Source organism: Hydra viridissima, unplaced genomic scaffold, assembly GCF_058129835.1.
Source record: "Hydra viridissima isolate aposymbiotic clone 2 unplaced genomic scaffold, HvirCarnegie_v1 scaffold_2, whole genome shotgun sequence".
NCBI classification, from domain to species: domain Eukaryota; kingdom Metazoa; phylum Cnidaria; class Hydrozoa; order Anthoathecata; family Hydridae; genus Hydra; species Hydra viridissima.
In genome coordinates this window covers 16296983-16324000 of record NW_028324301.1, presented here as the reverse complement: position 1 = coordinate 16324000, position 27018 = coordinate 16296983, and the positions used below count along the sequence as shown (strand labels likewise).

Below are 27018 nucleotides of genomic sequence, written 5' to 3'. Positions count from 1 at the left end.
ATCTGACATCAACTTACACACTGAGCCAAGACATTTAACTGATAGTTTAAAACAGCTATTTATATCCTTATTTTGGCATTCAAAAGCAACAAGATATTTTGATTGAAAAATTACCAGTTAAAACTTATTTTGGCTTTTACAAATATGAACTTAAATACAGATTGTTAGATTAAACATGTATCATCATTTTCTTAAAAAAACAAGAGATAGCTTACCAAGAGTTTCACAAGGACAGACATCATTTATGCAATAACAGTCTGATCCATAATTAAACCCTGAAGGTGGAGTAGAGTCTGGATAACTATAATCAGCTAAAATACATTTTAAAAGTTTAAATTTGGAAAGTTTAGAAATTGATAGAAATTGAAAAAATGCTATTTTTAAAAAGAAAAGTATTTTTGCAACTTCTATTATATTTTGATAACTAGCTTATTCTTCATCTTTACTTTGCTTATTATCTCTTATCATTACTACTAGGTTAATTATAAAAACAAACACTTGCATAGAGGATCTTCAGATAAAATTTGGGAAATTTCGACTGATGATAAAGGTATGCTCCACATTTTAATGTAAGAGAGACTTGCTTGAAGCTCTGACTGATTGTTGTAATAGTCAGCATATACAAGGATGTACTCATTAAAAAATGAACTGTTTGTTAAATATTTATTTTCTGAAAAGTTTCCAATATTCTTCAAATTATCATTATGATATAAACTTAAACTATCATTATCTTTTGACCAGACAAGCGTCAATTTAAAAGGCGCCTCTGAAGGACTTGGCATTTCAGCATCGTATCTACCATTCTTTGTAACCACTGTAGCAGCAATTTTATCATCCATTAAATGGATTTGAAATCCATAACCATGGGTTGATTTTTGATACCCTCCTAGACCAGCAGATATTATTGGAGCTGTGCTATATGTATCTAAGTATTCCAAAAAAACAATCACTAATTGTATAAAGTTACAAAAGGAGCAAGAAAGAAAAGTTAAATTAGAAAAAACTATTAAAATAACAATACTACATAAAGGAAAATGGTTACAAAAACAATAACTTAATACTTATGCATTAATAAAATTAAAAGTTCTAATACAACTAGAATCACTGCCATAAAGTTTTTAAAGAGCAATTACTTAAACCAATCAAAAATTTGATCACATTTTGTCAGTATTTGTTTACTCAAACATTTTGATGCCCAAAATTCTTTTCACTTCATTTCACTTTGATTTCAGTATTTAAAGTAGTAGTAAAAAAAAAAAATCTTAAAATACATATTTTGTGGCTTGTAAATATTTATTACTGTTTTTAAAAAATAGCATTTAGGATTCTGTAGCAGAACTAGAAGAATAACAAAACACCTATTGTTGATTCAATCAACGCAAGTTTATTCATTCAACCAACCTGTTATTCATTTGTAAGGTTGCAAGAAATTTCACATTATTTTGTTAAAATTGCAGATTATGATGAAAAGTGTTCATCTTTTAGAATGAAAAAACAAACAATCAAAACGATTCTTATAATCTCATATAATTTTAATTTCTTTTAAATTTTTTATCTTTTAAAAGAGATTGAAAATCTCTGGGCAGTTTCTACTTAAACATGTTGATTGTTTTTTAAATGCATTGATTGTTTTTCAAGCTACAAGAAGGGGAAAGGGAATAAAAAAAAAAAAACTCTAAGAGATACTTACTTTCAGTTCCATAAAACTGATAGTTTATTACTACTTTGTTTGACAAAACAATTCTAAAATACTTTGCTTTAAGCACTCCGTTTAGAGCAACATATTGATTTTCACCACCATTTAAAAAGACCTAAAACATGTTATAAAAAGTTGTTTTATTTTAAATCAATGTTGCCCAAAACGTTACATCAATGAAACAATCCAATAAGGTTTTAAAACTTAAAACCCTAAGTACTCATAACCAATCAACTTGCATTTTTATCAGTAACATTTATTATACAACAATGTTAATTTTTATGCACTAATATTATAAACATACAGAAAGTTTCTATGCATGTATAAAAAATTCACCTTTTTTATTGTAAAGTAAATAGCGTAAAGAGGAGTATCAGAGTATTTTGCTTGAAACAATAAATCCACATCTATTGGTGATTCAGTCCATAACTTTATTCCAGTCATAAAATAAGCTTGGTCAAAAGAAATGTCAACAATGTAAACATTTAAATTGTTAAAATATTGATTATCAACAGTTGTAAAAGAGTTTTCAGTCAGATTATTCAATGGACGTACATCTCCAACAACTATAAAGATAAATTAAATTTTAAACTATTATTATCAAAAATAGAAAAACTGTTCCTATTATATAATTTATATGTCAATCTATAAAGATATCACTAGAGTGAACCAAAAATTAGAACTCATGCTCTAAATCTCTTAAAATAATCTGCTAGCAAACATTTTGACTAAAAGTACAGGTTAAAAGCTAGAAAAAGAAGGCTGTTTACTGTTTTTGTAAAATGGGAGAGTTTGAGTTTTTTCTCTAACTGTTCCATCTTCAATACAAATTTGGACTTGATTGGACTTGAAGATTGGACTTTCTTCAAAAATAGAAAGAAAATGTCTACTTATATTGGAGTTAATTAGACATGTTCCTTATGATAAAACCCATTTCCAGCACCAGCAATGAATAGAAAAAAAACCCTACAACTATTTTATTATATTGAATGTGTAACTTCATATTTAGTGAGATGAAACCAGCGATGTCATAAAAGTGTTTCATTTTCTTATCATAGGAAAATATATTACCAACAAAAGTCCTTGTTGTTATAAAATATTTTCCAGCTTTTGTATTTTTAAGTATTAGTGTATAGAAAAAACAAATAATAATACAAAAAATAAAAAAACAGTAAAAATATTTATAAACCATTGGATGAATATGTAATCAATAACTTCGCTTCATTTGGATTCACAGTAATACTTGCTGATGATAAATTTTCAGGAATTACCATGATACATAGATTTGACAACAAACCATAATATTGATCTCTTGATCTTTTTAACAAATATGTTAAATTAAAGTTAAGAATTGCACCAACTGAACCATTAAACATAAATGATTGATAATTTGCAAAATCAAAGTTGTTTACATTAATAGAAGGATCAATATTGTTTCTTATATAGGTTAACATTGTATCTGTTGGGACTAAAATTATGTAGATCCTTGCCTGAAAATTAAAACCTGTACTAGATTTTACTACTCCAATATTTAAATAAAAATCTTTAACTTTTGCATTTGCAGCCAGTAAAAAGTCATCAAAGAACAAAAATGTCTTTAACTGATTCCCAAACTTCAGAACTGAACTATTAGAACCTTTATAAAGATAATCTGACATACAAAACGTTTTGACAGAATCTTCTGATGAGAACCGAACTAAAAATAAAAACAAATGACAGCTAAATTTTTATTTCAAAATAATTACCTAATGTATGCCATTCATCTTGAGAAAAAAAAATAGAACAAGAGAGGAAAAGAGAAAAAGTTCATCATTAAAATATATTTGGATTGAATGTTATTATAATTTCTTTGTAGGTAAAACATCAATCATACCAGCAGCATCCAACTGAATAGTAAATCCATTCACACACAAATGGGGTTGAGTAAAACAATCAGGTCCCAAATGATTGCTCATTAATCTGCTTTGCAAATTAGATTTTTTCAAATACTTTGAATCTCCATATAACTTTTGGTTACCTCTGCTACTGGTATACTCAACATAAGAATCATAGGAAATAAACTTTGCATTGATCCAGGTATAATCAGCTGAAAAACAACAAAATCAGTATAAGATGTTGTTTGATAAATAAAAAGACTATAGTGTATATTTTAATGCCAGCTTCAAAGACTAATGAATGATATGATAAACTAATATTTATTATTATAATTTTTTCATTCAATATATTTGTAGTTATTTTTATGCAAAATGTAGAAACTATTTAGAATGCTAAAAGTGATAGCTCTTTATTTTGTGTACTTTGTTAAGATTACTTCTATATTATTTCCTTGTTATCTAAAAATACTAACAAAAATAAATATTACTCATTGTATATAAAAAGTAGATTTAGATTATATTGATACAAATCAAAGTAAATAATTAAGATTTCAAATGAAACTTTTCTTGGAGCCAAGTAAAATTTCTAAAAAAAGAAGTTTTTTAATGTTAACAGATGCATCCCTCATAAAAAAAGTAGATTGCATTTTAATCCCTCATAAAAAAAGTAGATTGCATTTTAATCCCTCATAAAAAAAGTAGATTGCATTTTAATCCCTCATAAAAAAAGTAGATTGCATTTTAATCCCTCATAAAAAAGTAGATTGCATTTTAATCCCTCATAAAAAAGTAGATTGCATTTTAATCCCTCATAAAAAAGTAGATTGAATTTTAATCCCTCATAAAAAAGTAGATTGAATTTTAATCCCTCATAAAAAAGTAGATTGCATTAGTTCTAGGGTAGAGAGTAGAGTATCTTGTGACATGTGTTATTAAAAGATAAGCGTTAAAATAAAAATTTCCAAAATAGTTGGCAATATGTTTACAGGGTAAAACTTTTTTTTTTTAATAATCATTCATCATTCTGAAATAATCATTTCTCTTCGACTTAAACAAATAATTTTTCCAAAGAACTAGTATTCTTTTTATGTATTTTAAATATGTATAATAGTAATGATTTACATTTAAAAAAGAAGCTAAAAATAATTTAGAACTCATACTATGAAATTAGAATTGTTTCACTAAAACTAAAACTGAACCAAAAAAAATTGAGAAAACTACAAACACAAAAAGTTACCTGATAGATACCGGTCTCCTTGAACAGTGATTGTTATGTTTTGGGAGACATTCATAAACCATTTTAGGTGTGATAATAAAATTTCTGACGTTCGAAATGGATGTAAGTATATTTTAGGAGATGGATGAAATTGCTGTAAACCAGAGTTAAAATATGTCATCATTTTTGTATTCAAATTGAATCTTAATTTTTTAAAACAAAGAAATATTTGTAATGTGATCTAACCAACAGATTTTCTGTTTAAGAGTTAAAAATGTTTATAAGTATAACTTTAAAATATATATGTTAAAAATATTTACAAATATAAAATTTTAAATACTTATAAATATAATATTTAAAATATTTATTAAAATAATATTTAAAATACTTATAAACATATAACCAGTATTTATAACTACAGTGTTTTAGAAATTTAAACAGAAAGTAATATTGATCACTCACAATATTATCATTAAACAAGTTGCTGTCTCTGTATGGAACAAACTGGTTATTGATATTATAGTATATACAAAACCTCAACAAGTTCTTGATATTGTCAAACTGAATCCCAGATATAAGTAATAACTTATTAAATTTAATGCTAATAATATCATTAGCCAGAAAGTTAAACACTCCAACCACAGGTTTTTCTATAATAGAATGAAAGATCATACTGCTATGGTTTAAAAAAAAAATGGAAAAAATATTTAATTTTTTTGATAATTCTTGCTTATTTTTTGTTGTTGTGCTTATTTCAGAAAAACAAAATTCTGTTTCATTTTCTATTTTGTTCCATAAAATTACTTTTACAAACTGTTTTATTATGCTATTTTTATGTATTTAAAAACAATTTTTCTTTTGACATCTAAGTCTAAAATAAACTTTTTAAAAAAATTTCTTGAATTATTTCTACTTAAGTATTTTTGCATTTTCATCTAATTTTTCCTAACCCATTTTTACCTAGTCAGAAACTACTTTATGAAAAGTGAATAGTTTAGAAATACCAAACAGCTTTGCCTAACTTGATTTTTCAATTTTCAGAAAAAAATTGAACATGACCCAATGGCAATTATACTTACAAAAAAAAATATATATATATTCTTTTTAAGAAAATATAAAAGTTATATTTCAAACACTTACCATAGCTAAATTCAATTGGTTCAATAAATCTGAAATCCACAGTGAAGTACATAAGAGGGTCTCCAGAATCAACAAGAATTTGAATTTCAGAAGCCATAAATGGATTCAACAAATTGTAACTGAACCATTGAGATCTGATATAGTTTTTTATAAAGATCTATAAACACACAATCAAAATGATTGTGAAAACCTTTATATAATACTTTTTTTTTTTAATGCTACTAATTTTAAGAAGTTTTTAGTTTATCACAAGACGGATTGCAAATGGAGGGGAGTGGCTCTGTTTCTTTTTTAAGCATTTGTGGTTTTTAGGACTCCATGTACCTCTAAGATTCACTCTGATTTAACAATTTGATATCACTTTTTCTTTTTTCTTTTTATCTTTTTTTCTTTTGCACTTTATAATAAATATCAGAGGTAATTTATGGTCAAAATTTTGCCTAAATAATGGATAACAAAATCCATAATATTTAATCATGTTTTTAAACTTTTTTTAAGCTTTTTTAAGTTTCACTCAACAAGTTTTATACTGTATTTAAAAATAAATTTTGCCAGTTACTGTTAATCTTATTATTATTTATTTGTCAGCATTAAAAAAGCAAATATCAAAAAAATAATACAAACAGTTGAATTTCTTTCTAAAATTTATATGAAGCTCAAAACTATTTTAAACATAAAAAAGAAGTATGACAAAGTAGGCTACTTGCTTTTGTATTGTACTTGTTTTTTTATTACATATATCTAAAGCTGCATAAGCTGGTGGGTACACTTAACCACATTTAATAACAAAAACATTCTCCTATTGAAGATTTCAAGTGCCTTCAATCAATTTTGTTCAATTTTGATGGTTTATTCTATTTAGAGTAAACCAGTGAATATTTTAATTGGTTGTTTATTTTGTTGTATTTTCTCTTTAGATAACTTTATATCATGGTGCATTCTATATACTTGTTCATTCATTCAATTGATTTTTAAAATAAACAAAGCTGAAAGAGATTATTATGTTAGGAAAAAGTTATGGATCAAAAGACATAAGTTTTGGACAGACTACATTTATAAGAAAAGCTCTATGTAAAAAAAATTTATAACCATTCATGCCAATATTAATTTTTTCTTAAAATATATGTTAGTTCTTATGTATGTTAATTTGCATATACGCTAATTTTTTCATGAATTATATTTAAGTTTAGGTATTTACTTTTTCATGTAAAACACATTCCAAGCAGTGAATAGCAATTGAACTTTAAAAGTGGCAAAGTATAAAATCTTTCCACAAAATACCTTTGTTTGATTGTTTTCAGTGTAGTCAATGAAATCTCTGTCATCATTTAAACGAAAAGACAACCAAACTCCACCCACGGAATTCAAGCCATTATAAGCTCCTGACATGATAATAAACTGATGGACTAACTGAACTTTATTCATTTTTAGAGTAAACCATGCAACTGGTGATACATCAAAATCTTTTTCAACTGGACTTATTGAAAAATAAGAACTACTTGTGATATTCAGCATGTTTTTAATTTCCTGTAATGTATACTGACGATCATCAGAGTAGTATGATGCTTCAAAAATTTGATATTGGCTCCCATCAAGTGGTTTAAAATATGCTACAAAAAAAACTATTCTTGTTAAAAGTTTTTTAATTTTGTTAATTGCATGATAATTTTAAATGGAGTTAAATTAATTCTAAAAACAAAAATGGTTTTACATACATGGTTTTTGGAATCCTGTAAGATACACCACAACATAGAAACGTACATTAGACATAGATTTAATTTTCATAAATTTAGCTTGTACTGGTGCAAATTTGTAATCAAAACAGTACTTAGTATTTAAAATAGTCATTGACCACTTCTTTTTGAGACTACCAGCACCTTGCTGTACTTTCTGATCACTACTGAAAAAGGTTACTTCAAAACCAGAAGAATCAGTTTCTGCAACTATTGTAATGAAGTCTATGTAATACTCATCATCAAAAGTTATTATCCAGGTATTACTCCCAATATCTAAACTATACCAATCATAAATGCTCAATTTTGCATCTTTACTCATGTAGGAATAACCGGTTAGTGAATAAGAATCTAAAAAATATTAGAATGTTTTTGTATACTCATACACATTAAAAGTTCAGTTAAGAAAAAAAAACTTCCTGAATAAAAAATTGTTAATTCAAGCTAATTAACTAACCAGAAGCACACAACAATCCTTTTGCTGTTTTTTTTTTTATTTATCTTTTTTTAAAATACTCTAGAATAACCTCCAACATTAATACTTTTTTTTTGTTTTATGTGTTATTTGGTATAATTGTTTCATTTTACTTCATTTTTTCAGAGTTTTATGGAAAGTAAATTGCTGCTTTAAGTTAAATATTGATGTAACAAGAGAACACAAGTTTTTAACATTTAAAAATTCCTTTTTTAAATATCAGAAATTCTCTTTTTTTATTGTAGTTTCTGAAACTCTCATGGCTAATGGGAGTACTTTTTAATGCTTAAAAGATGACCCTAAATAAGTGTGATCTTTTAAATATGAAGGATAATCTTTTTTTTCTGAAGACATTTGATAAACTATGTAATCAGTTTAAGACACTCATGTTTATTTATCAGTTATAGTATAAAAAGGTTGCATTTTATCAGTATTTAACACTGGGTATCATAAAACAAAAAAGCTGAAGTTATAAAGTTTGAATATCCATCTGTAAAAATCCCTCACATGGTTCATATTGTATTGCTTGAGTGACATTTCTGCTGACAAGTACATTTAAAACCTAAAATAAAAAAGGAATATCCCATTGAGGATGAGTGTGTATTGTATATTTAAATTATAGACTAAAATTATTTATTACAGATTGGTTATTCATAGATAATATGATATGTTTCTAAATAACTTTAAGGCGCTACTGCAGTTTCTCCCCCCCCCCCTTTTTTTATTTTTGATTATGATAGAGAATTTTATGCTGATTCAGAAAAATATAAAAACATGGACCTGAAAATCAACGGAAAGTGCTCTATTTCGAAGTCAAAGTTGAAAAAAATCCCACTAAAAACCCTAATATTCGCCATTTTGAGAATATTAAGTTAATGATTTTTTAGCTGACAAAGCAATAAATTTATAGCATGGTTTTTACATTAAAAAAAGTCGTTAAAGTATGTTTATCTCGCGCAATTTTTTGTGGCAATGAAAATAGCCGTTTTTTGATTTATTAGAGAATAAACTATATTGCAAGTAATGTACTTTTGTAATGAATTTTAAAAAAGAATTCAAAATTTTAGTTTCCTAAAAGAAGAACTTTTGAAACTTAATTCATAGTTGTTTTATCACGTGTAAAATTTAGAAAATGTCACCTTTAAACCGTTTTTTTTAATAAAAAAAACCAGCGTACAATACAATAATAATTATTCATCAATTTTTTTACATTCCCACATTCTAAGTTCAACTTTTATTTGAAATCTTCCATTAATTTCATTTCGTTTATTACACTTTCCTTATAACACTTTAAAATAGTAATGCGAAGGCTGATGGAAACCAGGTTTTTTTATTGCGCAATGTAACGGTAATTAACTTTTGTCAAAAATGAAAGCGTTTTGAAAAAAAATGGCGAATATTAGGGTTTTTAGTGGGATTTTTTTCAACTTTGACTTCGAAATAGAGCACTTTCCGTTGATTTTCAGGTCCATGTTTTTATATTTTTCTGAATCAGCATAAAATTCTCTATCATAATCAAAAATAAAAAAAGGGGGGGGAGAAACTGCAGTAGCGCCTAACTTTAACTTGCTTGTGGGTGTGTGTATGTGTGTGTGTCTGTGTGTGTCTGTGTGTCTCTGTGTGTGTCTGTGTGTGTCTGTGTCTGTCTGTTTGTTTGTGTGTGTCTGTGTTCATGCATAAATACTTTAAATGTGTAAACACTTACAACAATTATTGCTAACTTATTGAACATGAATGTTGGTGGATTCTTGGAAACAATTTTCTTTCCACATTTTTTATCAGCTTTTAAGGAAGCTATAAAATATAGTTCTAACTTTTATGCATGACATAATATATATATATACATATATATATATATATATATATATATATATATATATATATATATATATATATATATATATATATATATATATATATATATATATATATATATATATATATATATATGCATGAAAAGCAAAAAATCCCCATATGTAATAAAATTTGTCTTTATTGTTTCGTTATACAGTTGTTTAGGCAATAATATTCTTTCTTTCATGTAATTTACAAAATCTTTATAGATTATTTTAAACTTCAAATTCCAAAGGGTTTTTTTTAAAGATAAATATCTGTAAGAAATATCTGTAAAAAAAATCTACTTAAGCAAAAAGTAGAATTTAACTACAAGTTGTTTACAAATTTAAAAAAAAAATGTTCACGTGGTCTTTTAAAACTTACGCACGCTTTTCTTGTTAATTAGACCGATAGTAATTTTTTAATACAAAATCCAAAATGGAATTAAATCAGACCAAAATCTGTTGAACCCCTTATTTTAACAGGATAAAAAAGGCAAAAAAAAAAAATGTAAATTTTGTAAATAAAGAAGCTGCGGGACCCAACGCAAACTCACTCTTGAAATTCCCCATTTGTGTAGAATAAGTTTTCTGTTTGGTATTTAAATAGTTTACAAGATAATTTTGAATTAAATAAACAGAGAATGATCGTGTTTTAGTTTTAAAAGAAGGCAAAGTAAAGGTAGGTATCGAAAAAGGTGTACAGGGCCAAATTATGATTTAGATCGGCCCTAAGCTAAAATAAAACAAGGATCCTTTTTTTCTGCCTGAAATATACCGAAGAATGTCTTGCTCCGAAAAAACCTGGAGAATGGGATTCTTGGGGAAAGCAGTAGACCCCATCCCTTTTTCCTCCAGAGTTTTGTTGATTAAATTTTATGTACTAAAAAACTGAGTTAGGTTAACTAGTATTTGTTATGCATGTTTATTTTACATTCATATTATTATACATACAGATTTATCTTACATCAGGAACCGTTCCAGTAGCTTGTAAAAAACTAGCTACCGATGAACATAATAGATGAGAGATAGGTATCTTGACTAAACATCTTAGGTAATAACTGAAAAAGTCAGTTTCTGTTCTGCAGTTTTTTTAAAGTTGCTATCACATTGTTTATTCACAGAGCTACAATAATTTTATTTGAAAAAAATTACTAACAACCCCCCCCCCCCTCCCCTACTCAACCTGAGAAAATTCATAATTTTTATAATATTCGAGTCAGGTAAACTGTATTTTATTTAAAAAACGTTAAAAAACTGAAAGACTTTTTCTCTTTTTAAATAAAATAAATAAACAATACTTTTTTTAAATACAAAAAATTTACAATACTTACTCATGTCACTCGTAAAACTGCAATAGGTCCTTCTTTTTTATACTGAACTGTGATTTTCGCGTAAAAAACACGCGATTAACTATTAAATGCGTTAAAAATTAAAAATGAAAAAGCACTCCTTCAAAATAAAATTCTTTGGAAACCAAAGACAAATTGAAAGGCGTATTGAACTTTTCGATTGTGACAACTCTGGCATTCTATATGCACCGATGCTCATATGCATTAATACTTCTATTTGTTTGAAGTTTTAATTTCCTTAGGAGTTACAGAAACATTTTGATAATGTCTTTGGTAAACTTTATTCTTTTGATTTCTGCTGATACTGTAAATCAATCCATTCACTTTTCAGCATCAAGTAAATAATTCACTAGACAAAAATGAACAAAAGAAGTTTTAGCATTTTAAAACAACTTGTAAAAAACAATTTTTCACACATTTTTAATGTAAATCTACTTCGTTTTTTTTTTGTTGAAAAAATAATTTTAAGAAAATTTTGTCATGCCAAAGTTGTGAAACAAACTTTTATTAAAGAAGAAAAGAGTTTGACTTTTGGTCAAAGAAATTGTCAGATCAAATATTTAGACTCAAATTAACGAAAAAATTATCCAAAATTTTTAAGACTTTACTGAGAGAGCCAGATAAATTGTACAATTATTGAAAATTCTCCAAAAACTAAACGAGTAAAATTTTTTGTTAATTGATATTTTGAGGTTAGTTTTTCGTTTGATTAAACTTTAATTTTGTGAACTATTTTGATATAAAATAGGACGCACTAAACTGATATTTAAGAATGACAGCTGGCATTTCTGGAACGAATTTCCCAACGTTTTAGGAACATTTAGGGATAATATCACCTGCTGAAAATCAAATGTAGTTGCGATGTACAATATACAACAGTTTATTTGATTCTCCTTTTTTGAAAGCTTCTTCTTACTGTTATATGACTCGATGTAGTTCTCTTTGATCTCATTTATCTGTCTTGATAAAATTGCTGTAATAGATGAGATTATGCGTTGATTTAATGGATAGATTGTGCACTATGTTATAACATCCATAAAGCTTTATATAAAAAGTTCGTTAATCACTTTTCATGCAGAAATGGCAATAGTAACCTTTTTTGAAAAAAATTTTTTCTTTTTTTTCTTTTAGGGTTCCCTTTGATTTTGGGTGGCAGCTTTGGCTCAATAACAATTTCGCAAAACGGTGATGGTTATTAATCTTTATTGATGCGTAAGTCAACTTTACACAACATTTTTACAGAAACCCTGACAGTTATAGATAATTATTTTTCTATGGATTTTTCTCTTAGCAGTTTAAATACTGGTATAGGCTCCGTCCTTTTTAATAATTTTGTCTCCTTAGCTGGAGGTGTTTGGTATGGATATTTTGCTACACCTAGTTGAATAAAAAAGTCGCACATGCTCCTTCATAAAATTTTTACTGTCTACGGAGCATTGCTTTAACTGGAGATAAACTTAAAAACCGCGATACAATTTTTATTATGCGTATTTGTCATTTTAAAAGCATAATTTTGCTTTTCTTTTAAGTTTTTTAGAAATATTTTTAAAGTTTTTGCAATGATCTGTGAATATATAATTGTAATTTTATGCGTGAATGCGATTGTAACTTGAAGACAATCTAAGTAGTATAACGAAAAAAAAAAAAAATTCCATTTTAGTAATGTAAATTAATATTTAAAAAATGCTTTAAGGCTTCTGGTTTTCGTCATGATGGAAACCTTCAGGAAATTATAACTGCGTCCGTTTGTGAATAATTGAGGTGCATTCGTAAATTCTCTTCTATCAAGTTTGAACTAACATTTTATCTAACTTTTTCTCAAACTGAGAATTTAGGAAGGTTGATTTCGCAATCACAAAAAACTGAGAATTTAGGAAGGTTGATTTCGCAATCACAAAAAAACCTTTTATACTTGAACAAAAAAAAAAAGCTTTTATAACAATACTTGCTTATTTTAATGATTTAGGAACCAAACGAAAATATTCTCAAACCGAAATAAAAATGACCACAAAAGCAGCTAGAGCTTACAACCAATGCCTTTATCCAAAATATGATTTTAATAGGCTGAAACTAAAAGTGAAAAAAGCGAGGGTAATAGAACTTGCATAGAATTTAGGCAGTTCAATTTTTTTTTTTTTAAAGTTGAATTACACAGGAAGATATAAACGATAAAAAACACAACAAAAAAAAATCGCTAGTAGATAATCTCGAGAAATTACCTTCTTAAAAATTTGCTTTTCTATGAATTATTTACATTACAAAATTGAATAAAAAAAATATGTTAAAATTGAAAATAGAGAGAAAAAAAATTTAGTTTAAGACGCTTAAACTATAAAAAGTAATAATAAAGGCAATAATTAACAACAACAACAACAACAACAACAACAACAACAACAACAACAACAACAACAACAGTAAAACTTCAATAGTTAGATTCAGACAATTAAGGTAAAATTGAGATTAAATGGAAGTTTAAAGCGTAATTTTTAATATATTTTTATAATCTTATTCAACATTTTTCAATTTTGTTATCATTTCGTCGTTTTCTTTCTTCATTTGACTTAAATCGTTACTTAATTTTTGGAGATTTTCCTCTATTTCATTATTATTACACTTATCTATTTGCTCCTCTAAATCGCGAATTTCTCTCAAAACAATCCCTGTTTCTTCTACTGTCTTTAACAGACTTGCGAAGCTCTAAAAATAACAAAGTATATTACTCATTAAAATCAACTTTTTTCACGCCCGTTTTATCATTTTTCTAACCAAATCGTACTATCACAGAAAATTACCTCGTGTAAAGCAGCGAGTAATTTGTAAGATTTTCTACTGAACTCGTCTTGTTTAGCATTCTAATAAAAAAAACAATATTAAAAATTAACTTAACGAGAAAACATTCAACAGTTTGGGTTGTATAAGCAACATACTAATGCTTACTTTAAATATGAGTTCGTCAGTTACGGCAAAAGTTCGATCAAGATTACCACTCAGAAAATTAATTTCTTTCTGCAGTGATCTGGTGTCGATTAGGACCTAAAGTTTTTAAAAGAAGATTAAAAATGTATCTTATAAGTACTCATCACATAATCATATATTATCTGTTTTAAAATCAGTTTTTTTTTTTTTAAATTTAACAATGATGACACCTTTTATAAAATTTGAATGCAAACTATAGACATGTGTATGCTCTATTTTTTCATATAATAAGACTAAAAATTTAAAAAATCAAAGGATAATTACTTGACATATTTACTCTGCAAATAAAAAACAAAAATCATATTGTGTATATAAAAAAAAAGAAGCCTGTTTTGGCATAGAATTAGCAAAAACAAAGAAAATTAAAACTCTGTCACTTAATAATGATGAAACTTTTTATAGACATTTTATGCTGATCAAAAATACTGGTAAAAAAAAAAAGTTGATTGGATTTTTTTTTCACTTTTTAAATGATTCTAATATATTCACTTCTAATATATCCACCTCTTTAAATTGAGGATGTATTAGAAAGATACTTATTTCATTAGAAAATTCTTCATAAAAAGGTTCATACTTTGCAGCTTCAAAATATTTCAGCAAGAAAATCCTGCAAATAAACTTACATTAGCAATCTGCAGTTTCTGCTTTTTGATATTACCAACAATTTCCAGTATACGCTTTGTATATACAGATCGATTAACATCTTTAGACATCCGATCAAACTCAGAACTCTGTTTTGATAAAAATTAATACACAAGGTATTAAAAAAAAATAATGATAACATCAATACATAAAAATTAAGTGAATCATAAATATCAAAAACTAAGTGTTAAAATACTACAAATCTTTTCTTACAAACTTACAAACTGCTTAAGGAGTTCTTCTTTGCCTCGGGTTTCATCAGCAACGGTTTTAATTTTTTCTCTAAGTATTTGTATTTGATTGATTTTTGTTTCCAATTCAGACTTTTTGCAATATAAAGACAAACAAAAACTCAAACAATTTTTATTTAAAAAAAATGTTTTTTAAAAAAATTTACAATCCACAAGACATAATATATTTGTGTGTATTTAGGTGCGTTTGTGTGTATGCATGAGTGCATTTTTTATTAATATATACATACAGCTCTAGATTTATATTTGGCTTTTAAATCCCTATAACTTTGTATGAGTGGTCCGCGGTGTTTTTCCCATTGCTCATTTAATTTTATTAACCTCTGTGAACTGTTTTCAACTAATTGCTATAACAGAAACCATGCAATAAAACTCAGGTAAAAAATTTACTGATTAAAAATTGAAAATCATATTGTAACAAATAGATGTTTTAATACCTAACCTCTAATTTGCTAATATTATTTTGTGCATCAGGTAACAGGTCTATCGTATTTTTTTTAACTCTATATTCTGCCTCCTCTGCTTTGCTTTCTTCTTCCATTACCAGAGTGGAATCCATAATCTGAAATAACAGTTTATCAATAACTCAAACAAACACACTGGGAAAAAATTTCAAAGATTAAAAGATCATCAACAGTAAAGATTGAAAGACCTGAAGATGCTGTGCACTCATTTGTTTAATTTCAGACTGAGTATCTTGAAATTTCAAAACCAATTTATGTAGCTCATCTTGCAAAGCTTGTAACTCTAATGCTCGTTTATGCTGCTTCTCCTTTTGAAAGAAAAATTTAGTACAAATTTATAAATTTATTGTTTACACTTCACAGCACTTTGAAATGTAAACCTTTTGAAAAAGTTTAATCATAAAACAGCTGCATGCACTACTTAGTTATACAAGTAACATTAAAATATATAAGTATGCATCAAAAACCTCTTCTGTCTCATCAGCTTTCGACTCTTTCTGTTCACTTATTAATTCAACAGAAACATTTTCCTCCTCCTAAAATAACAAGTACAGAAATACAGAATTTACATTAAAAATTTTAAGTATTTGTATCATTTTACTAAACAAATGAGACCTTGGTAAAATGCAACTTTTCAGCATGGGTAAATCGAGAACCTTTTACAACTTTTTTTGTTTCAATCCCTGCAAAATAAAAGTTGAGAAAGTTATTCTTACTGAATCTCTAACAGCATGATTAAAAAAATTCAGTGAATGGTTTTTTTAAAATCATTACATTAATGTTCACTTTTACTCTAGTATTGCAACTATTTGATTTGAAACTATCCAAACATTTAATATAAATTTAAAAAAAAAAAAAAAGCAATACATTTTTTGATATCCCTGATAGAAATTTTATAAATATAAACATATACCATCGTTATCATTAAAATAATTTGATATATATATATAAAAAAAAAAAAAAAGATACCTGGCAATGTTTCCAACACATCTTTGAGATCTCCACTCTTGTTTATAGTTCTGCTAGTACTAATAGACAATTGAGCAGATAGACTTTGTTTAATTCTTTTCAAAAGCCGCTCTTTTTTCTGCTTTAAATGGTCCTAAAAAGAAAAACTTTTTAATTGGAAAAAAAAGATTATCTAATTTTTTTTTAGATGCAAAAATATTTCTGTTTAAAAACACAAAATTATAATAAATGCACATGAAGCAAAAACATAAAAAATTTAAGTGCACACCAAATATAACAATTTAGTGACCAGAATACAAATGAATGACAAATAAAAATATACACCTTCTTTGAAAGTTTTGTAGTCATATCAATTTGATGCCATTCATTCTCCAGTTCCTTATCTTTTTCAAATACCTTGCTGTTTTCATCAACCAAAGAAGCATAAGTGTCTTGGAAATTTTCAGGCTGTGAAGTGACAAACTTCATACTAGCATAATAAGCTTCTTGCTCTAAAATTATTCCCATCATTTTTGTGTACAAAAAAAAATTCAGATAAGTCTTATTTAGGATAAAAGTATATTAACAAAGTACCTTTACTCACTCCATTTGGAATAGATAAGCCAATAGGGTAGCATAACTTTTCTGTATTGACAGGATGAAATGAACTATTTCCCTTTAGATAAAGCAATTGATAAATGCTATACAAATCAATATTTAAATATTGTTTTTGTTAGCTTTATGTATTGTCAGTAGTAAAATATAGAACCTGAAAAAACCAATGTGTAGCACCAACATTTACAAGATTGTTTTTTCTGCAGTATGGAGGTAACCATGGAACATTCAGTTGCCTTTTTAATTCAGCAGCAATCAAATTACTTAAGAGAACACTACGACCTAATAATTAAAAAGCTGGAATTTTTTACAACTAAAAAGTAGAAATAGAAAAAGATTATTTAACTCTCTTTATACCTAAACTTTATATTAAAATTTACAAATTCTTTTGTTACTTTGAGGGATATCCTAATAAATTTACATAGAACATCTCATTAGATTTAGATTAAGGATTTACTAAAATAACTCCAAATTTAATAAATGAAAATATCCTAACCAATTGGCGCATCAACAGTTTCTGGTGTCTCTTTAGGTAACTTTTCAATTAAGAACAACATAACCTTTCTAAACTCTTGTTCATTAGCATACAAAAATGTTTGATACCCAAGATCACCTTGATAGCCAAGTTCCTGTATATAAAAAAAAAAAAAAAAAATACAACTTTAAAAGTTTAAATAAAAAAGAAAAATTTTAAGTACTGTCATGTACTAAGCCATGCAACAGGAAGTATCTTACATTTTTTAAACTAAAAGATAGAAAGTTTAACCTGGCAAGCTGTTGCTATGCTTGTACCAATTCTAAATCTTGCAGACATACTAGCTGGAAGTATTGATGGAATATTGCAAAGGGTATTGATTGCTTGAAGACATTTTACTGATGCTTGGATAACCAATTCTACAGAAAGTTCACGTAAGGAGAGCATCTCAGCAGGAATATCACTAAAATAAAACTTAAATGATTTTATTCCTTGACTTCCCTCTTGCTTTTATCAAAGACTTAAGCAAATTTAACATTTATACAATTTTCTAACCAGTAACAAAGGATATTGTTCATACTATCAAAATCAAAAAATGTTCAAAATTATTCATAATATCAGTGTTAAGTGATACTACTAATATTCAAAAACATTAAATTTTGAGAACTTATTGATTACTAAACTTACCACCCAATTTGCTTCAGGGTATGAAGAATAATGTTATCAACTTCTTCCATATTTATGATTAAGTTGTAACTATTAAATATAACTTTATGTAAAAACGACATAAGACATAATTTCTTGATTAGAGGAAAAAAGAGGGAAAATTTTTGTTGTAGAAATTTAAATTTGAATAAACAATTTTTAACTTTATTACTAAAAACCTTTTCTTTAATAAACATAAAACCATTATCTATATAAATAGTTAAAATATAATATGATATAAAAAATGACTAGGATAGCAGGCAAGAGTTTGAATAACTAAACATTAGATAAAAAGCTCACAATTCTTTTTTAAAAAATGACAAAAGAAATAACATTCTGACTCATAAATAAGCCTTTCACATTCATGATCCCAAAAATCAAGTTAGATTTATGATTCAAACTTTAAAAAGTCTAAATTTTAAACTTCATTCTTCAACTATGTTTCTGACATAAAATAAAGAGAGGTGGTTTACTGTGATAAAAAAACATTAGTGTAATAATTTTTAAAAATTCAAAAGATTCATTGAAATTTAACAATATCATTTTACTTCAAACATCACTTTTTACCCTGTTGTTCATTTTGCAAAAAACAAAACAAAAATAACAACTAGGAACAAGTAGCTTATTATTTCAGATTTGTTTGTAAAGCAATAAAGAAAATTTATATATATATATATAAAAAAAAAGAACTGTTTTTCTAGAAACACATAATGCAGCATGGCATTAATAATTAGTATTCTCAAACAGTAAAGAGAAAGTTTTTTCTTTTAGGATCATTTATCTTCATCTAGTAAGATCTTTACACATCATTCATTCACCATTCATATCCCGGTTTCTTCATTAGAAGAATTTGCTTCATTATTTTCACTAGATGCGTTAGGAATCCATAACCCTGAATCAATACATCGCTTTAAATGGTATCTAGCCTCTTCCTCAGGTAGAGATGACATCACTTCTTGAAGCATAGCAATATCCTTTGATTCAAAGCAGTCTTGTAAACTCTAAGAAAAATTAATAGTTAAAAATAGGACCTAAATTATTTTTATCCATTTAATGCTGGTCACAAAGTAAAAGATGCAGCTTAAATGATAGTAATAGCAATTTATATTCTAAACACCTAATGTAAACAAGATTGGACAAAAAACAGCTGTTACAAAAAATGGCTTTTTTTTTACTGCAAGGTTTTCACTTAATAAAGACTTTAATGCATGAAAATCAACTATTGATTTAAAAAGTTCAACCAAAGTCATAGGTAAACAACAGTAGAATAGCAATAAACAAGCTTAGTCTTATCTAACACACACCTTGGGGAGTGATTCAAAGACTTCTACTGGATCTAAACCTCCTGGTCCCAATCTCTTTTCTCTTTCCTCCTTTAAGACAAATATAACTTGTGAAAATAACATTTGATATGTGAAATTGTTTAATTAGTTACAAAAAAAAAAAGATCTTTCAAAGAAAAATTATATAAAGTATTTGGAGAAACTCTCTTTTGATTTTGAGGTACCTCTTCATACTCTTTCATAGCTTTATCGATTCGTGCTTGGGCTCTCTCTTTTACTCTGCCAATAAAGGCAGAAAGTTCATCTTTAAAACCCTTATCATAAGCCTCATCAGCCTTGCGCATTCTAAAAAGTAAATTAATAGATGCAAAATGAAACCTAAAACGAAATCTAATAAGAAGTCCTAGATAAAACTCAAAAGAAAAACAAAAACAAAATTCTATTTGTAACTATTTCTCTGGTAAACTTTTGTGAAGATGCTTGTAATTATGCATAATATGTAAAAACTAAAAATTTACTTTTGAAAGAAACTTTTTATTGCTGATCTGGGATCAATATCTAGTTGCTTAGCTAACTCCAAGAGAAATTGCATACAAATAGTTTGGTGTGCTACTCTTTCCATTAAAGCATGTTTCTATGATAAAAAATTAAAAACTGATCATGATTTTATTATGTTGTTATTATCATCACCATCATCACCATTATCACCATCAATCATGGTCATGATCATCATCATGATCACCATCACCACCAACACTACCATTATTACTACTTATTTTATAACCTATTAGATAAATCTAATGAATTTTTACTTTTTTCACTGCAGCAATATTTCCATATTTTTTTTCTCTCTTTTTTTTTCTTAACTGCTTTCCTTGTAACTTTTTACTTTAAGAGTGCTTTCAAAGGGCACTGGGCATGTTGTCCTTAACAAGCTTTAATCAGTGTGTTTAAAGTAATTGCAAACAAAAAATGGCTTTCTGTCAAGAGTTCTTTATTTACACAAAAAGATCATTTAAAACTACTTAGTCCATGGAGAAATATCTGGCAGATATTTTTTGATAGTTTCTGTTAAATATTAATATCAAATGACTCACATTCAGGCTTTTTAATTTACATGCTGAGAGAAATTCTTTAATTTACATTTTGGCAAACAATTAGTCAAAAAGTATACCTGGCTAACCGTAGGTGTCTAATATATTTAAACTTGAATAAGACTGCTTGCATATACAACAAATACAGAATTCAGTGGACTTCTTTATTGGAACTTTTTAAATATAGTTACAAGCAATTCTGAGCAATTCTTGATTAAATTTAGCTTCTTATCAGCAGGTAAGTTATCACAAAAAACACACAGATGAAGTTAAAACTGGTTGAATATGTTTTAAATTGCTAAATATATGCAAGAATTTGTTAACACACAAGAAATCTCAACAAAAAAATTTACTTTAGATGTAAAAGAAAACAATCACTATAATTGGTTAAAACCTAAAAATATAGTTTCAGGTATTTCCAGGTTAATTAAGATAATGGTATATATAATTGTATATAATAATATATATAAGATAATGGTATATATAATGGTATATAAAAATTAAGATAATGGTATGCTTTTTCATAGTACCAAGCATTTAATTACAAGCCTGAAATTTTTTTTTAACTTAGTAGTTTTAAGAAACATAGTGTTTTTTAAAATATTATTTACTAAATGAAATAAGAAATTGAAATACAAACTTCTTCAACTTCCAGGTCTATGCACCAGACAACTAAGTAATTAGCTGTATCTTCACATGCCAAGTGAGGATTTTTCAAAAGCATGCTTTCACTGTCATGATATTCATGCAACATACCATACTTCTTTATATCAGCTTTGTATTCTTCCATGAACTTTTTCTATCAGAAAATTTAAAATGTAAACAATAAGTGTATATTTTTAAATTACTCATAATAGTAATTCAATCTAATAGTAAAGATTAGTTTAATAAAAAATGATTTTAAAAATAAATATCACTAACTCTGTTACTTACAGCATCAAAAACATAAGTTGTAATAAAACAATCTAAAATAACTTATAAATCAAAAAAACTATGGTATATATTCATGACTTTAACTATTAGGTTTTGTGCTTATAAACTTTACAGTTGGACTTTAGTAACCCTTATAGCACCTTTATATTACTTCAGATTGGATGATTTTCAAATAAATTTTAAAAAAAGAGAATAGCTTTGAAAAATTTGAGTAAATCAGACTATTTCCATGGTGTCATGCTACAGTGTGATTAATCCACATTAGAATTGTTTCAAGACAATTAGCATTGAAGTTTAGCACTTTACAGAAAATACAAAACTAGATTTATGGGTATATTAAAGTATATACTAAATTATATATTACTCTATATGCACTATATACACTATAATATACGCAGTTTTCCAGTATCTAAAAAGTACTGTGGAAAGGCTTAAAAATATCTCTTCTACAATCTTGGTCATATGAATGGAATAATTGACACTTGATGTTTTATGACTCGGTTTATATTAATTGCTCTAAATGCATTGAAAGGTCTATGGTAAACAAAGATTGATATTACTCCATGTAAATGTTCCAAAACCATAAAATTATCAAAGTCAGAGTTATTATTGATAAAAGTCAGAGTGAAACCACTAGAATATGTGGAGTTACACAATCTACCACAAAATTGTCAAACTTTACAAAGAAACTGGTAGAGAAAAGGTTACTGTATGTGCAAACATTTGACAAACCCAAGAGAGTTGTCTATTGCAAAAAAAGCTTCAGAGATCCCATGAAAACAAATGTGTAGTTAAAATGTGATCTTATGATACATAAGATTGCTGTGAGCTTTAAAACAGTTAGACAATACCTGCTCAATGTTAAAATGCCTAGCATTGGCTAAATAATACAGACACTGGACAATACTAGTCAAGTTGGTGACACAGAAAATAAAGATCTTTCTGAACATCGCTGGTATATTCCAACAAGACTTGGAGCCTTGTTATACCTCAAAGAAAGTCACTAAATAAATGACAGGGAACTTACCAGACCTAAATTATAATGTAATGAAAATTATAATGAAGATAAATATTTCAAAGGTCTTTTACCAGAGCTTTGATATATTTATCTTCATTATAATTTTCAAAACAAGATCAAACTTCCTGTGTCCTCCTACTTCCTACATTTTCTGTTCATAAATAAAAAATTACTTGATTAGAACTGCCAACATGAATGTCAAGGTTGTAAAAACTAAATTGTAATTTACGATTCTAGTAGGTATAGGGGGCTTTAATCAAAGACTAAAACTTTTATAAAAGATTGCCTTATACATAGACAAGCTGACTGAGTTAGTTTCATTAGGATATTCTTTATATAGCTCATATATTTTAAAGAGATTTAGTCCAAGACATAACTGCAACAATGATACATATCTTTGAAATAATGTGATTGATTTCTTTCTTTTCTCAAGTCTTTTTAATTACTAGTTGACAGCATTTTTTTTTTTTTTTTTTTTTATAACTTTATTGAAATGCAGCATTAAAGCTTTTTGATTTGATTTGTTTTTCCTTGTGCTTGTCTGATTTAAAAAAAAAAAAAAATGTGGGTCAACTGCATTTGCAGCTGCCTTGTAATGCAAACTATTTTAGGCTAACTTAGCTAACACTAAAATAAGTTATTCTATTTCAGCGCTGGTTGCTTTGGAATAGCATGCAGGATAAAATAATGAACACCTTTCACAACCAATTGTTGCAAAACAAAATGATAAGCAAAACCATTGCATAACAAAAAGCAAAAACTGGAGATCCTAAATATCTGAGCTGCCTGGTACTTATAAAAATACATATTTGTAATAAAACATGATATTTAGAAAACTTTAACCATAAAAAAGAAAAAAAATAGAACTAATTAAGTATATAAAAATAGTAAGATCTAAATACCGATCTCTCAAGTTTCTCCTCTTCTGTTAGTTCATCTTTTTTTTGTTGTGGTTTATTAATAATCTGAAGAAGAAAGGTTAAAAATTCTTATACTTAATACATAAATAATGTCCAAATGCAGAATAAACATACATAAATAATATCCAATTGCAGAATAAAAAAAAAGAATGCAATAATATACTTTATCAAGTTTTCTAGAGATCCTTTTTTCTTATTTAATATAAAAAACAGTGTCCTGCTCCAGTTTCTTAGCTGACATCAGCTATAACAAAAACAACAATGTACTGGCAATGAACCCATGAATCTAGTTGCACATTATCAGTACTTAACTTTTTGACCACGTGTTAAACAATATGGTCAAAGTTTTAAACAAGAAAAAACCAAAGGAAAGCTACTGGTGTCTAAAATCAAACGGTTTACTTTACCAAACAATTGGTCTGTAGTTTTTTTTTCTTCAAAATTTAAGCAGAAAACTATCAAAACCTGACAGAAATTTTATATCAGCAATCACAAAAAAAGGGGTGTTTGATTTGAATTAAAAGCTTTTGCCATTTTGATGGGATTGCAATCAAAATATATAAAATAAAGGTACATGATTGAGAAATTTTCAGAAATAAAAGAAAGCAAGATTAAGGAAATTTTTAGGACTTAAGTGACAATCAGTTTTAGACCTTCAGATAACCTTCAATTGATAGCTTTAAAAAGCATTTCAAATTATATAAAAAAAGAATTTGTTAACAGGTAACATTCTTCTATAGCTTACTACCTTACATAAAAGAAAGAATTACCAATAATTCAATTTTTATAGTAAAAAGTATGAGTAAGAGCTAGATTATCTTTCACTGAAAACATTAACTTGAGTAATAATTTAAAAATTGCTAAAATAACTTGCATTATCACAAAGACCAAAAAACATTAATGAGAAGTAGCAACTTACTGTTTTTGAGAAGCCTGGCTGACTTAAGGTGTCAACATTTAATGGCATGGCCTGAAACAAAAACAAAAACCCTTAGAACCTAATTGCAACTGTGTTAGGTTTCTGTATTAAAAACTCCCATGAGAATGTGAAAAATATTATCTAATACTGTTGAGCTTTAAATCATGCTTAATGAATGCAGCAACCAAAATTTTTTTGTCACAAGACATCAACCTCATATGAACAAACAGCTTTCATAAACTTCTTCTGATAAAGTAATAATTAAAGAATTAAATAGTTTAAATTATCATACCTTTTCTTCCTTCATTAAAAAATTTTTCTGATCGAGTAAATTTTTTTCCTACAGAAAAAATTTTAAAATAGAAACTAAACAATGTTTGCAATAATAACTTAATAATAAAACAATAATAAAACAATAATAAAAAACAGCACATTATAAAAAAAATCTTTAGGCCAAAGATATGTATGAGCATACTAATATGCTATATTGGATAAAGATCTACTAAAAACTTCACCAAGAATAATAGTTCTACATTATAACTTTTTTTTTTCTTGAAAGAAGATGAAGAAAATAAATTACCTCAAGCAAAATATCTTTCAATGATTTTTCTAGGGTTTTAATTTGCTCAACATCCTCATTATTTTTTGCTTCTTCTAATTTAGATGTTACTGTTTTCTTTTTTTCGTTGTTTCTGTTCAAGACAATTTCAAATATAAATATATGGCTTAAAAATACACAATACATTTACATATCAGGTATATATAATAAAAACAATTAAATACATGGATGCATCCATAAGCACCAACAGGGCTTTTTGAAAGGTGTTACATGGTAGAATAAAAATGAGGTACTTTATTACAAAATTATACAATCATTAAATGTAAACTTTTAAAACTTATTTCTTATAGCAAAATTTGCATTTAAATGAGTTATTTCAAGGGTTTAATAACTAAAAACACAGATTTTTTTGTATAAATAAGTTTCAAAATAAAACTATTGAACTTTCTGCAAGTATATAAAGCTATTCTATGTAAAATTTCAGTAAAAAAAGTTTGGCTAACTTCTTGATAGGTTTATTTTATTTCCATAACACAGTCAGAGAGTATATAAATAGGCATTATGAAACATGTCCAACTATTAATCATGCTTTGTAAACTTCCTAAAAATACTTTGTCATGTGTCAAACTGAAGTTGCAGACATATTTTAAAAATAATCCCCAAAATAACGAATTGGGTCAACTTAAATAAATCTAAAATCTAAATTTTAAATTTTAAGAACTAGGTCTTTTAGTGATTTTTTTAAAATTAAACTGACTGGAACTGTTCATTTCTTTTTCCTTTGTTTTAATTAATTATACTTAATATTTCAATTTACTTATTTAGAAACTAAAAATGGACATCAGCTGCTTTCATATTTATAATATCATTTACAAAAAGTTTGAAAGAAGAAAGATAAGAAAATCAGTTGCTTTAAGCAACTTGATTTAAAATGCTGCACAATTTTTGTTTTTTTCAAGCTGAAGTAGTAATAAAATTATTAAATACCTAAAGATTCTAGGATCACTTCTTATATATGTAGCTGTTGATTAAATAGATAATTAATTATAATTAATTTATATTTAAATTCTTTTTAATTTCTAAGTAAAATTAATCAAACAATAATAAAGCAGAATAATTTTATTGTTACTAGTGAAAACTTTTGAAAGAAGATTTAAAAAACATTACATTATTGCCAAATTTAGAAAACACTAACTTTTTAGAACTAATTATATGGGCAACAATAGTTTGCTTAACACAGATTTTTAAAAGGATTCTAGCCTCCTGTTTCTTTCTATTTTTTCAACATTTTAACAGTGAAAGATATTGTAAATACAAAATCTTACGCATCTATACTCTGTTGTAACTGGTCTTTTTTTGACTGAAGATCTCCCATCTTTTGTATACGAGCTTCATGCCTCCATTTAAATAAGCTTGGGGTATCAATATTAGGATGTGTTTCATCTTCATCATCACTTACCTGGAATAAAACCACAGAAAAAACGTATAAATTTAACAAATAAATAAAAAAGCAGTATATTTTGAAAGTAAAAGATTTATCCTGAAAGAGAGAATGTTCTGTATTAATACCTCAATATGATCCCATTTCTTATAATCAACCATTTTTAAATAAACTTGTATTGTCTGATGCTGGAAAATATATGCTGATATATACATACTCATAAATACAAAACCACCAAAACAACAATAAATATATATACAAAACCGTGTTATATATATATATAGGCGCTACTGCAGTTTCTCCCCCCCCCTTTTTTTATTTTTGATTATGATAGAGAATTTTATGCTGATTCAGAAAAATATAAAAACATGGACCTGAAAATCAACGGAAAGTGCTCTATTTCGAAGTCAAAGTTGAAAAAAATCCCACTAAAAACCCTAATATTCGCCATTTT

At 26.8% G+C, this 27018-nt stretch overlaps 3 protein-coding genes across 4 annotated transcripts in view; all 3 read right to left on the bottom strand.

Annotated features, from left to right (window-relative positions):
• LOC145195994 (uncharacterized) overlaps positions 1 to 11618 on the bottom strand; it is a 247611-nt gene extending 235993 nt beyond the window's left edge. The window contains exons 1-14 of the mRNA XM_090078096.1: positions 11304 to 11618; positions 9840 to 9928; positions 8642 to 8696; positions 7642 to 8010; positions 7208 to 7536; positions 5927 to 6083; positions 5249 to 5436; positions 4808 to 4940; positions 3570 to 3782; positions 2886 to 3392; positions 2033 to 2262; positions 1691 to 1811; positions 503 to 925; positions 216 to 311 (exon numbers count right to left, since the gene is read on the bottom strand). Coding sequence (XP_089934222.1) covers positions 216 to 311; positions 503 to 925; positions 1691 to 1811; positions 2033 to 2262; positions 2886 to 3392; positions 3570 to 3782; positions 4808 to 4940; positions 5249 to 5436; positions 5927 to 6083; positions 7208 to 7536; positions 7642 to 8010; positions 8642 to 8696; positions 9840 to 9928; positions 11304 to 11307 — 2914 coding nt within the window. The 5' untranslated portion in view covers positions 11308 to 11618. The remainder of the gene's footprint in view (positions 1 to 215; positions 312 to 502; positions 926 to 1690; positions 1812 to 2032; positions 2263 to 2885; positions 3393 to 3569; positions 3783 to 4807; positions 4941 to 5248; positions 5437 to 5926; positions 6084 to 7207; positions 7537 to 7641; positions 8011 to 8641; positions 8697 to 9839; positions 9929 to 11303) is intronic.
• A 1795-nt stretch (positions 11619 to 13413) lies between these two features.
• Positions 13414 to 18514, bottom strand: LOC145192235 (coiled-coil domain-containing protein 22 homolog). Of its 2 annotated transcripts, none has more exons than XM_090077349.1 (17): positions 18380 to 18514; positions 17984 to 18155; positions 17714 to 17846; positions 17372 to 17499; positions 17197 to 17278; positions 16948 to 17114; positions 16624 to 16756; positions 16270 to 16337; positions 16122 to 16190; positions 15843 to 15962; positions 15633 to 15752; positions 15421 to 15537; positions 15161 to 15262; positions 14921 to 15028; positions 14259 to 14354; positions 14114 to 14173; positions 13414 to 14018 (listed from the first exon to the last, which is right to left on the bottom strand). In XM_090077349.1, the coding sequence occupies exons 1-17, from the start codon at positions 18478 to 18480 to the stop codon at positions 13827 to 13829; spliced, it is 1968 nt and encodes a 655-aa protein (XP_089933475.1). In that variant the 5' UTR covers positions 18481 to 18514; the 3' UTR covers positions 13414 to 13826. The 2 variants fall into 2 exon arrangements, with proteins under 2 accessions (XP_089933475.1, XP_089933476.1); XM_090077350.1 differs by having other exon boundaries at positions 17207 to 17278; positions 18380 to 18450.
• A 584-nt stretch (positions 18515 to 19098) lies between these two features.
• Positions 19099 to 27003, bottom strand: LOC145196047 (hsp90 co-chaperone Cdc37-like). The gene is made up of 11 exons (XM_090077351.1): positions 26693 to 27003; positions 26449 to 26582; positions 25145 to 25256; positions 24857 to 24904; positions 24565 to 24615; positions 23628 to 23690; positions 21415 to 21573; positions 20199 to 20314; positions 19905 to 20025; positions 19702 to 19770; positions 19099 to 19398 (listed from the first exon to the last, which is right to left on the bottom strand). Exons 1-11 carry the CDS (start codon positions 26783 to 26785, stop codon positions 19219 to 19221), a joined length of 1146 nt encoding a protein of 381 aa, XP_089933477.1. The 5' UTR covers positions 26786 to 27003; the 3' UTR covers positions 19099 to 19218.
• Between the last annotated feature and the right edge of the window lie 15 nt (positions 27004 to 27018).